Source organism: Parus major, chromosome 5, assembly GCF_001522545.3.
Source record: "Parus major isolate Abel chromosome 5, Parus_major1.1, whole genome shotgun sequence".
NCBI lineage: Eukaryota > Metazoa > Chordata > Aves > Passeriformes > Paridae > Parus > Parus major.
This window is the reverse complement of record NC_031774.1, coordinates 59,360,455-59,373,092: the sequence shown is the minus strand read 5'-3', so window position 1 is coordinate 59,373,092 and position 12,638 is coordinate 59,360,455. Positions and strand designations below refer to the sequence as shown.

Here is a 12,638-nt window from a genome sequence, read left to right as displayed (position 1 = left end):
TGTGCTGTGGGAATATAAACAGAGGGTAATTCAAGTGGAACTATTTAGAACATCCTCAAATTGGTTTTCAAGGAGTAGTTGCTGTTGCAAGGCAGTAGTGGCATAATTAAGGGTAAAAATTGGATTTGAAAACTGAAAACTCTTTGAAAACTGAGGCCCAGGGCACTGCCCATGATGGGATCGAGACTTAAAGGATTCAGCTCAGCTCTTGTTAGATCTTGGACTCAGCTAAGGAAACACTTCTTGGTGCTTTAAGGTTTTCTGACTGGGGATCAGGGTGGTTTGTGCAGCTGTAACTCTCCTGTCTCAGCAGCACAGAGGTTGTGCAAGCACAGTCCTGGTTCTGCACCTGCTTTATTCCCAATGTTTGCTGCCTAAAAGCCAGGGCTGGAATGATTTGGGAGCACTGTGCTGACTGAGTAAGGCTGTGAGAAAAACTTGTGTTTTTGGGAAGTCTGAGTTTGGTGAGCAGACTATGATTTACCAGGGGAAAAATGGGCTCAGGATTTGGGGATCAGAGCATCCAGCAGCACATTCCCATTCCTGCTGCTACCCTGTGCCACCTACAGCTGTGATGGAGCAGAGTCATTCTTCAGGGGGGAAAAAGTCTGCATTAAATAAATAAATAGTGTGATGCTTTCCTTGGGAACCTTTCAGCTGGAAAAAGGGAAGTGCTTTATCTCCTGGAGAAGTGCAGTGTCAGTGTCCAGTGTCCTGTGCTGGTTTTGCAGTTGTAGAGGGTTTGTTCCTGCTCTGGGGCCGTTGGGAAATGCATTCCCACATGGCAGCAGTGGGGCTGTGCCTGGCCCTGCACAGCCCCCAGCCACGAGCTGCTGCTGGAACTGGGCTGGGAAACATCAACTCCCTCTCTATTTCAGGTCCCTGGGGAAGGGGAGGGATGAAACACAGATGGAAGGCACTGATTCATCTCTCCAGACTCTTCTGTGTCTGGGTCTGTTCTCTCTGGGGTCCTGGGAACACTCCCTTCCTACTGACAAGCTCCATGACGAAGGATTTTTCATCAATCCAGTTTTTTTCCTGGCATTACCCCCTCCTGGTGCCTTTTACAGTCATTCTGGTCTGTCTGCCTGTCAGATCCTAAGGGATTCTGAGATTTAATTTTCCTCAGATCTATTACTAAGCTGTCTATTTAAAACTTCCTGTGTCTGTCTGCTGTAGTTTCTCTGCCAGAAGATGTTTCAATATTTGTTTTTAGGGGTGGAACTAAAGGCAGGAATGGGAAGCAGGGTTCCTCACTGTGCACTGGAAAGAGAAGTTGGAGGGTGAATTATTATGTTTGATTTCCCAGGTACAAACACAAAACTGTAATGCCCAAATTTTTGGGAATCCACAGCTCTTCAGTGAGGGGCTGAAATTGTCTTTTCCAGCTTAGGGGGGGAAGCAGAATGAAGGAGCTGGAGATCTCTCCCTCAGGGTGGGAAAGGTCTTAGGCAGAAAATTGAATTGCAGGGAGGAGGTAACATTCAACCTCTGGAGAAGCTGGCACTGCTGTTAGGGCTGGTTCTGACAAAAAAAAGTGTTCCAGGCAAGGTTGGACAAGGCTTTGGAGCAAACTGGGACAGTGGAAGTGTTCCAGGGCAAGGGCTGGAGTGAGATGGGCTTTGAGGTCCCTTCCAGCCCAAACCAGTCTGAGATTCTCAAGTATTATCAACTATGTGTCCAAATACTGTTGGTTTTATATCTATATTATTTCTCTGATTATATATATTTATATAAAAACATATAAAGAGATCTACATAACTATATATAATTCTATGTATCTAAACCAGAGGTACCCAGATGCTTCTGTGTCCAGGGAAGAGCTTCCCAGGGGAAAACATTTATGAAAGGTTTGGTGTTTGCCTCAAGGAGGTCATATATAAAATTCATATATACATATATATATGTATAGTCTCTCTAGATGTATGTATATATATAAAAATATGTATATATTATGTCATATATAGATTTTATATATACATAAAATACATAGCCATAATAGATTTTATATCTACATCTACAGTATACATATTTATATTTTAGATCTATTTTTATATATACATAATAAATAGGGGCTTTTCTCTCCTGAGCCCGTTGCACTGTGGATAAATTCACAGGAGCTGCTGTAGTTTTTCCAGAGGGGGGTGGGAATGTCACCTCTGGGATGAACAAAGAGCTCTTGAGCTGCTCTGAGGGGGCTGTGCCCAGCAGGGCCATTGTGTTGCAGCCACAAACCCCAGCTTTCAACCCCATTCAGCTGCTTGACAGCGATCTGAGCGGGGCCACAGCACCTGCTCCTCACTCTGATCTTCTCATTAACTCTTAATGAGGGCCTGGGGCTCTTTAGATGGTTGTAGATACCATGGAATTCAAATAATCCACTTTAAATCGGTGGAAATTCTGAATTAATTAAAACTCAAAAAGGCAAAAAATCCATCTCAGTCACTTGGGCCAGCAGAAGGCAGGAGTTGCTTTACAGAACAAGAGTCAGGGCTTGAGGTGTCAGAGGAGCACATCTGCTTTCTCCTGGGAGAGAAATCCACATGGAATTGCTAAAAGTGTTCTTTTCAGCCTAGGGCAGGGGAACAGGTAACTGCAGCAGGTGGTACTGCTCAACAAGCACATCCTCACTCCATGAAAAACAGTCCAGATCCAGGTAGCAATCATTTATTCAGCTTAAACAAAGCTATTCTTTAAAAAAATAATCAATAAATAAAGCAGACATCACCAAGGAGACAGTGGATGGAGTGGAGAACCCTCAGGAAGATCAAGCAGAGCCCCCAGCACTGTAGAGTCGCTCTCCAGAGCACAAAGCAGGACAGTGTGGAGGGCCTGGCTGCCCACAAACAGCCCAGCCTGGGTATAATGCCCTATTCATGGCTGTGGGATTTGTCACTCCCCACACAAAACACCACTGTTGGCACCGGGGCTTTGGACGTTATTTGCTTTTCACCCCTGGCAAAAGTGCTAAAATCATTGATCCAATCTTGCAGCAAGAGGGGAGCTCTGCAGCAGCAGCAGCAGCAATCCCTCAGGAGCAGAAGGGGGCATTTCTCTCCTGCTTTGCTGTGCCAGGGCTGTTCAGCAAATCCCAGAATGGTTTGGCTTGGAAGGGAGCTTAAACTCATCTCATTCCAACAGGGACATCTTCCACTATCCCAGGCTGCTCCAAGCCCCATCCAGCCTGGCCTTGGACACTTCCAGGGATCCAGGGACAGCCACAGCTTCTCTGGGCACCCTGTGCCAGGGCCTCACATCAGCAATTCCTTCCCACTACCCCATCTCTCCCTACCCTCAGGCAGTGAGAAGCCATTCCCTGTGTCCCGCCCTCTCCTTTTTAGGCCCTGGAAGTGGCTCTAAGGCTTTTCTGGGCTGAACACCCCCAGCTCCCTCAGGTGAATCTGCTCATCCCAGTGCCCTTCCCACTGACAGCCAGAATCCCAATCCATCTGGGACACATTCCTTCAGACATTCCAGTTTCCCAGTTACCCTCTGCCCTGCTGCAAACCACATCTGGGGTTTTTATGTCAGAAAAAAAGTAATTATCCTGAAAACCAAGTTATCAGCTAAAGTGCAGGAGCCCTGCAGTGAGAAGCACACATCCATTTTTAGACTGGGAATTCAGCACAGCCTTTAAGGATTCTCCCTAACCTGTACCAACAGTAACAGATCCAGTCTTGGAAAACAGTGCCTATAAAACTTCTGATGCACCACCAGCACTTCCATGAGATGTCATGGAAAAAACCAGAACTAAGGCCTGTTCTGTGTCACTAATTCTGCATAAGAGAAGCCTCATCCCTTCCCCAGCTACGTCATCCTTCCATCAGCACAGCCAGGACAGTCCCAGGGGCTGTCCTTTGGCTACTGAGAAAAGAAGCACAAACCTTTAGAAAAATACAATGCAAGAAAAAATTTCAGATAAAAATATATACCTTTGGTTAAAAACCATCCCTTTAACGAGTCCTTTTGTAATTCAGCTAGAACAGAAAAGCTTCACCTCGACTCCACAGTAGTAAAAATTAGTTCTAAACTTATTTTCTAACCCAGAGGACCCTTTCTAAAACCTCAGTAATTTTTTTTCCCCCATGATTTACACATTTGATGTTCATTATCTATAGGGATTGTTACATTTGCAGCAATAAACTATAGAAATTTTCCACGGAGAGAATGTTTGTAGCGCTCCACCAACAGTCTTTCCAAGAAAAAAAAAAAAAAGAACCCAAAACACCTAGAAATTGTTAATTAAAGAACCGTTGAAACATGTAGTTTTCTTCAGATACCAAATAGCCAAACTTCTTGTAGAAATCCACATTTTTGGGCAGACACTCAAGTGTGATTTTGTAACAGTTCAGTCTCTTACTTAGCAGGGTGAGGGTGGACGTTAATCTGGAAAAGATAAAAAAATCAGGAGTTAAATTCTGGGTGAGTGAATATTTAATTAGTTACATTATCACAACACTGAGGGCTCACAGCACTCTCTGTTTTCCTGCAGATCATTTTATTCCCAGCTGGTGATCCCTGCTGGCTGAATTCTTCCCAGGTGCTTGGCAGGAAGGTGTGAGGTGTAGGGAAGGGCACAGGTGGGGAATACTCACAGTTTTCCAAGCTGCTTCCCTCTGCACTCCCCGCTGACCACCACATCTTCTATCCTGCCTCTCTGAAATCACAGGCAAGTGTCTGTTAGTCCTGGAATTGCCCTTCCAGCTCCCTGTGTTCACAGCCTGGCTGGGACTCCCAGCACAGAGATCCTCAGCCATCTGCTCTGTCAGAACCACGTCTGACTCCTTCACAAGCTCACTGGGACAATGGGACACATCTCCAAGTGCTCCTTTTCCTCAGGAAAAGCCAAAGTTCTGTTTGCTATCAACTCAGCACTCAAGGATGTGATATATTTTTTAAATACACAAAATATTTGATCTTTTAAAAAATACATTTTTTGAATATTTCCATTTTTAAGGTTTGAAAAGCCCTTCAACACCACTGAGCCAAATTGTTCCCCAGCACTACCAAGGCCACCACTGTCCCCTGTCCCCAAGTGCCACATCCCCATGGCTTTTAAATCCCTCCAGGGATGGCTGCTCCAGCACTGCCCTGAGTAGCTGTGCCAGGGCTGGACCACCTTTTCCACAAGGAAATTTTCCCCAATATCCAACCTAAACCTCTCCTGATACAACTTGGGGTTGTCAGCACACAGTAACCCCATAAAACCAACACTCCCAGAGTCAGGGACAGGATCTTTTCCTCCCTTCCCAGCTGCAGGAATTACCTTGGCACAGGAGTGAGTGAATTTATGTTCTATAACCAGCGTTGCTGTAGCAACGATCTGCCCCAGGTTTGTGTCCTCCACCACGGTAACGTAGTAATCTCCAGATCTCTTCATGTGCTCAAAGGTTTCTGTGGGAGCAGGCACAGAGTGGAACAGGCAGTTCAGGCTGACAGTGAACTGCAGTTAAGTCTGCAGCAGTCTCTGACTGCAAATCACTGTGGGATCACAGGAATGATGCACCCAGGAGCCCAGAAAATGAAAGCCCCAGAGCCAGACTAACACATGAAATAGCAGGAATTACACAAACTCATTTTCCTTATCTGCCCAGAGAACCCTCCTTGCTGATCAGCTCTGCACATGGCTGCTAAAACAGCAAATCATGGAATGCTCTGGGTTGGAAGGGACCTTAAAGAACATCCAGTTCCACCCCCTGCCATGGGCAGGGACACCTTCCACTACCCCAGGGTGCTCCAAGCCCCATCCAGCCTGGCCTTGGACACTTGCAGGGATGCAGGGGCAGCCACAGCTGCTCTGGACACCCTGTGCCAGGGCCTGCCCACCCTCACAGGGAAGAATTTAATGGAAAGGGTTGTCCAGCTGTGGCACAGCTGCCCAGGGCAGTGGTGCAATCCCCATCCCTGGAGAGGTTTAAAACGTGTGGATGTGACACCTGGGGACATGGATTAGTGGTGGGTTTGGCTTAGGTCCTGTGATTCCCTGCATCCTTGGGCTGCTTCCCCTCACCTGTCTCGCCCAGGAGTGGCATCTAAAGGGGACCTAAAGTAGGTTCAAGAGAGCTGGAGAGGGATTTTGGTCAAGGGCCTGGAGGGACAGCACCAGAGGAATGGCTCCCCCGTGCCAGAGGGCAGGGTTAGATGGGATATTGGGAAGAAATTCTTCGCTTAGAGGGTGATGAGGGGCTGTGTTGTCCAGGGAAGCTGTGGCTGCCCTATCCTGGAGAGTGTTGCAGTCCAGGCTGGAGGGGCTTGGAGCAACCCAAATTCACCCCAAAAAATCCATGCTCCCAGCTATCTAAAGCTCAGTCTAAAAACCAGTTTCACAATTTAAGCCTGTCCCAGCCAAGCAGCCCCTGGGGATAGCTGCAACTGGATCCAAGGCTGAGTGCCAAGGGCTCCCTCAGGGGAGCTGAATTAATCCCTCCCTCTGGCATCAGGAGCCTCACACCTGAGCAGCTTTGCTGTCAGCATCAGGATCCTCTGATTCCCTGCAACCCCTATGGAAATGCCAAGGAATAATGAGGCACTCACTGATGAACTGCTCCGGGCTCACAACTCCGGTTTCTGTCAGCTGACCCAGAACCTTGAAAAAGCCTGTCAGGAAAGGAGGGGGAAAACAACTCTCAGTGAGGGACAGACACACAGCCAGCTCCAAACAGCAGGGAACAATCCAACACAGCTGTCTGGAGAGGCACCATCCCATCACAATGGGATTGAACAATGTGGAAGGACTGGCTAAAGCTCAAGTAAGCCTGGAATAAATGAGTCCAAACCAAAGTTTTTATCCAAATTCCAGAACTGAAGGAGAATTTATTCACCAAGGTGCTTGTTCATGTTGCTTTGAAAACCATGGTGAATTGGAACTTGTGGATTATCTGGAAGATTTTACTTGAATTTTAGGATTAAAACAGTAAACTGAATTTTTAGGGTCACCAATCCATGATGCCAAAAGCTCAAATTCAGAGATGTGGTCACTGCCCCAAGGCTACCAGAGCCCCAGGGATGTTAGGACAAGGCACAGGGTGGGATCACTGGGGTGCCCTGTGCAGGTTCAGGAGTTGGACTCTGATCCCTTGCAACTCAGGATGTTCTAAAATTCCATCAAATTGTTTGCTGATAAAAATAAATCAGGGAAAACTAACAATCCCAACCTACTGCGAGCTCCTGCAGAAATCGAAGTTACCAACTCAGCCCCGCAGTGTCATTTCTGGCAAAGATAAAGCAGGATTCTACCTCGATTTAAATCAGCTGTGCAGAGTGGTCTGAGGACCAGCCCATCCCCTGGATCCAGGGGAGAAATAGCAGGAGAAAAGGTCGTGGTGTTCTCACTCCAGTCGAGTTCCTGCAGGATGCTGGGGTCAAACATGGGCGTGTCATCGGGCATCACGGTGGCCACGGGCATCATGGCTGCAAACGGCGATCTGCAACGGAATGAAACGGGTAAGGCACGCTTCAGTCTCTAAATCAGTTGTTTCCCCTGTACCATGCCATGGGATTGTCCTCAGGGATTTCAAGAAAGGTGAATACACTCCTGTTCACTTTATCTGCTCAGCCTTCACCTGCCAGGTTAACAGCGTGTGCACCCGGACACGGCACACGTCAGCCAGAGTCAACACACGGAGCTTGTGTGTTTATCCTGGAAAAATCCAGCCTGATAAGGCTTTGAGGAGGGTATTTAACATCTATGGCCCTCTGGAAAGGAAAGCATCACCCTCAAGAAATCTCCCAACAACTTGTCCAGCCATCATTTGCGCTCCTGTTCAACCTAAAACCTAAAAATGTGCTTTTTTCCAACCAGTCCCACCCCACAGATATTTCATCTCTCGGGCACAAGGTGCCACATCCCACAGCAGGTGATGGCACAGCCCAACCTGCCTGTCCTGGGCTGTCCTGTTTGCTGTGTGTGTTTGCAGAGCCCAGCTGCCAAGCACAGCCCCACAGTGTCCACTAACAGGGAAAGCCCCAGTGCCAAGGGGACAGTGATAGATACATGTTAATGATTAGAGAATAGGGAGCTGGGGGTTATTCTGGGTGACAAGGAGATGGATTTTCCTAATTGCATTCAAGGCCAGCTTGGACAGGGTTTGGAGCTACCTGGGATAGCAGAAGGTTGTGGAATGAGATGGGCTTTAAGGTGCCTTCCAACCAGGAATTCTATGATAAAGGAAAATAATTCTTACTCTGTCCCCTCTGAATACCTGGTCAGGGCTCTGGTATGAGCAGAGCTCATGAAAACTTCAAATTTCTTTATAAATCTTCAGATTGCCTTAGCTGCACCATGAACATACAGCAGTCACACACTAGTGGTCAGGCCAAAAAAAGTGTTTGGGATGACACTTTTTAAAATAAGGCACCTCACAGCCCAGAGAAAGAACAGAATGTTTGCTGTGAAGCATCACAGTGTAATGAACCTCAAAGGTGAAAGTGGCTCCAGAAACCCAACTGAAATTTCTTAACTAAAAAGACCAACACATAATCTTTTTCTATGCCACCTGCTGGTACACACTGGCCTTTGAATCCCAGCTCTCGTGCTAATTTTGCATATAAAAGTAAAAGAAATTGCTGTTATAGCAATTAAACAGGAACACAAACTCTCATCCCATGTGAATTTTCAAAATGAAGCAGCAGGAAAGATGAATTACAAAGAGAAACATTTCACTCTCAACTAGTCCAACATTGCTTTTCCTCTGTCCCCCAGAATTCCCAAGTGTCCATATAAACATTCAAACAGTGTCTGTACAGAATAAAGCAACCCTCAAACTCCAGCTCAGGGTTACAGCACACCAAGGGAAAAGCACATAGAGAAAATAAAATTTTTGATGCTCTATGAGCAATTAGTGACCAACTAAGAGTCATTTCCCCACTACTTCTGGCACAGCTGGAGCAGGATGGACCTGCAAGCTACACTCAGAGGCAGAAATATGACTTAAGATAATGTCAATTAAAATAATAATAATAAAAAAAAAGGGATTAAGGTACAGAGATGAAGAGCTTGTCCTGGTGCACAGTGAAGTTTCCCTGGAGCATCCCAGGATCCCCGCATCTGTTGGGAGCAGGGTGTCCCTGAGCTGAGCTGCTGAGGGACACCCCAAACCCCCTGGGAGGGTCAGGGGGTGCCTGGTCAGATCTCTGCCAGCCCCCCGGTTTTGGGGGACGGGGTGACAGAGCCCAGCTCTGCCCCTGGAGGGTCCCCAAAGCTTTCCTCAGCTGAAGCGGCCCCTTGGGACAGAACCCACTACATAACCAACCTCTCGAGGGGCTCCCCCGCCTCACACATGGCCCCTTGAGAGGATCCCCTCAACCCCTTCCCTCATACACAGCCCTTCGGGGGGTCCCACACCCCCTCACCCCACACACGGCCTCTCGGGGAGTCCCTAGAGCTCCCCTCAGCTGAAGCTGCCCCTCGGGGATAGGACCCTTCCCCAAACCAACCCCTCAGAGGGGACCCCTCAACTCACACATGGCCCACTGAGGGCACCCCCTCACTCCATCCGCAGCCCCTCGGTGGAGGAGCATCCGGTTGCATCACACGCAGACTTTCGGGGCGGTCATATCAACGCCCCCCCCCCCACGCGCAGCCCCTCGCTGGTGTCCCCACATCGCTCCCGGGCTGGAGCAGCCCCTCAGGGGTGAGACCCCTCCCCAGACCGAGCCCTCAGAGGGTTCCCCTCCCGCAGCCCCTCAGGCCCCCTGGCCGCACTCACCCGCGCGCGCCGGCCCCGCCGCACGCGCCGCACGGACGTGGCAGGGTGGGCGGGGCCGTGCCGGGTCCGGCGCGCGCGCGCGCCCGCCCCCTCTTAGCGCTCAGCCAATCGCAGCCGCCCGACGCCAACCGCGGCCAATCGCCGCCGATCTCCGCCCCCTGGCCACGCCCCCCTCAGCGCCTCGCCGGCCTCGCGACCTTTGGGGCCGCCCCGCCCCCTCACGCGGGTTGGGAGGGGGCGCTGTGGACACGCCCCTTCCCCCTCAGAGAGGCCACGCCCCCCGCCCCGCCCTCAGAGAGCCGCCAAGATGGCGGGGGGTGGCGTGTGGTGATCGTGGGTCTTGTCTAGGCTGGGCGCTACCGCCTCTCTTCCCGTCACCTCAAGGGTCTTTTCACCCTCTCAGAAGCCCCAGTGGGCTCGGCGAGGAGAAGGGTGAGGGCAGCGAGGCACGACAGACCTCAGCTCTCACACACACACACACCCCTTGCTCTTTGGCGCCTCAGGGGTACCAAGGCTGAGGCATTTGATGGATTTGGATTTTTTTTATCGGATCGTGGAATTCCAGACTGGGTTGAGTGGGAAAGGACCTCTAAAGATGAGGTTTTACCCTCTGCCCTAGGCAGGGACACCTTCCACTATCCCAGGTTACTCCAAGCCCTGTCCAGCCTGGCCTTGGACACTTCCAGGGATTCAGGGGCAGCCACAGCTGCTCTGGGCACCCTGTGCCAGGGCCTCCCCACCCTCACAGGGAAAAATTCCTTCCTAACATCCCATCTAAATCCACCCTCTTCCAATTTAAAGCCATCACCTCTTGTCCTGGTCCTCCAGGCCCTCACTTTGATAATTTTTATTTCAGTGGGATTGTTTATGGAGGTTCCATTTCTCTGTTTGGACACGACTGTGCTGGGATGGGCCTTGTTCATCTTCCAAGGCTGACAGACTTTATGATTGAAGGTTTCAATTCCTTTTCAATAAAAAAACCCAACACTGGGATGATCTCAAGAGACACTTTTATGAACAGCTGAGGTCAGGGCACGCATGTAGCCTGCAGCAGGAGAACTTGTGAACGCAAAAATGACACAAAACGCTTCTGAGACATGATTTTCATTTTCCATGTGTCTCCCCTGTTATTTTACCATCAGAATGAATCATTCTGTAACCGTGGAAACAATCAACATTCCTTATTTTTTACTTCTTCAGGCCCAGAGTGACCAGATGACACACACCAACCTCCCTTGGTCCAGGCACACCCAAAATCTGGGGGCGAAGCTCCCAGATTGCAGCCAGATGAACCACTACAATATTTAACCTTTTACTGCAAGGGAAAGGCACAAACTGGGTGTGAATGTCTCCTCCTAACCCTTCTCTTTTGTTTTGAGGGATTCAGAGGATTGGGAATGTCCCATCCATGCTAAAAATGAATATTATGTTGTGCTGCTTTGGCTGGTTGAACAGGGACACTGGGAGGGTGGACAGATTTCCATGGTGTGAAAAATGATAGACAGAGGTTTAGCTTAACTCTCACCACAGTGCCTTTTCCTTGATGGAAAGATTTTATGGATTTGAAGTAGATTTTACATTTTTGTCTGAATAAGTGGAAAGTTGATGCTTTTTAAAACCAAAACCATGCCGTAACAAGGCCATGACCACATGGGGTCAGCCCAGCTTTCCCCACTGAGGCTCAGAGCAGAGGTCCTGGACCTGCAGCAGGAATGCAGCGAATTTTGGACAATCCTTACCCAGGTGCATCCTCCCTGATCCCAACAGTCGCTGTGGAGGGACATCCTGGCCCAGAAGGTGCATCTGGCCTGTGGGATTTAACAGCTGAGCAGTGTCCTCTGTGTATCCCAACTTCTGATCTCCGCTGTGTGGCAGTGGAATGTTGAAAAATGAGGGGAAAATCCGTTATTTTGGTTAAAACTCTTGCTGTGCCCCAGCAAGGCTGAGTTTGTCAGCCCTGGAAACCAGTGCTGTCCCATTTCCCACCACAGGTGCTGACAAACCTTTTTGCACGTGGATTTTGTAGCAGCAAGAGTCTAAACCAGAGCAGGGGGATGATCTGTATGAGAAAACCTTCCTTGTAATTCCAGGCCCTTGTAAATAGTCTTTCTCCATGTTTTTTGTAGGCTTCCTTCAGACACTGGATGCTGCAATTAGGTCACCCTGAAGTCTTTTCCAGATTGAACAATCTCAGTTCTCCCAGCCTTTCCTTGCAGGAGAGCTGCTCCATCCCTCTGATCAGATTGGTGGCCTCCTTTGGACTCACTCCAACAGCTCAATTACATTGATTGGTGTTCCCAGAATGGGAAAAATGGGATCAGGGATCAGCCACTTTGCTGAGTCCACACTTGAAATGGGTTTTTCTTCTTTGCTGAGCAGGGACAGGACCCAAGGAAGGGCTGGAGCCGTGCCAGGGGAGTTTAGTTGGATATTAGGGAAGGGTTCTTCATCCAGAGGGTGCTGGGTGACATTCCTGAGGCTGCTGGAGCTCCAGGAGTGTGTGGATGCCTCTCCCAGGGATGCTCAGGGTGGGATTGTTGGGGTGTCTGTGCAGGGCCTGGAGCTGGACTCTGATCCTTGGGGGTTCTTTCCCACCCAGGATATTCTGTAATCCATTCCAAGGCCAACAAGGATCCACAACTCCCTGCTGTCTCTGAGGCCAGGATTTGGCTGCTGAAGACCAAGGGGAAAGTTGAAATAACATCTTTCCACCGATTTCCTCATTTCCACATCTCTCCACTGGTTCCACTGTGGCGTTTTCTGTTGCAGCTGGGGAAAAATCCCAAAACTCCAGCAAAGTGATCTCCTTTGGCCGCTCTGGATTTGCCGGCATGGAAATTGCAAATCCATGCCCGTGGGACAGCCAGGAAGATGGGAAGGGAGCCATGCACTTGTTTGATGTAAATGTCAGAGCCTGACACACCCTGCTTT

General features: G+C 49.1%; 1 protein-coding gene across 2 annotated transcripts; it reads right to left on the bottom strand.

The window, feature by feature from the left end:
- Positions 1 to 3,576: 3,576 nt before the first annotated feature.
- Positions 3,577 to 9,771, bottom strand: GNPNAT1 (glucosamine-phosphate N-acetyltransferase 1). Of its 2 annotated transcripts, none has more exons than XM_015632320.2 (6): positions 9,708 to 9,771; positions 7,237 to 7,424; positions 6,535 to 6,597; positions 5,267 to 5,394; positions 4,596 to 4,657; positions 3,577 to 4,386 (listed from the first exon to the last, which is right to left on the bottom strand). In XM_015632320.2, exons 2-6 carry the CDS (start codon positions 7,406 to 7,408, stop codon positions 4,239 to 4,241), a joined length of 573 nt encoding a protein of 190 aa, XP_015487806.1. In that variant the 5' UTR covers positions 7,409 to 7,424; positions 9,708 to 9,771; the 3' UTR covers positions 3,577 to 4,238. The 2 variants fall into 2 exon arrangements, with proteins under 2 accessions (XP_015487806.1, XP_015487805.1); XM_015632319.2 differs by lacking the exon at positions 9,708 to 9,771 and adding an exon at positions 9,462 to 9,544.
- Between the last annotated feature and the right edge of the window lie 2,867 nt (positions 9,772 to 12,638).

Coding starts and splice junctions, on each gene's coding strand:
- GNPNAT1 (XM_015632319.2), bottom strand. CDS start 9,529: ATGCAACCGGATGCTCCTCCACCGAGGGGCTGCGGATGGAGTGAGGGG. Junction 5,395..6,534: donor GAGCCCGGAGCAGTTCATCA/GTGAGTGCCTCA, acceptor CTGCTCCCACAG/AAACCTTTGAGCACATGAAG. Junction 4,387..4,595: donor GGGAAGCAGCTTGGAAAACT/GTGAGTATTCCC, acceptor TATCTTTTCCAG/ATTAACGTCCACCCTCACCC.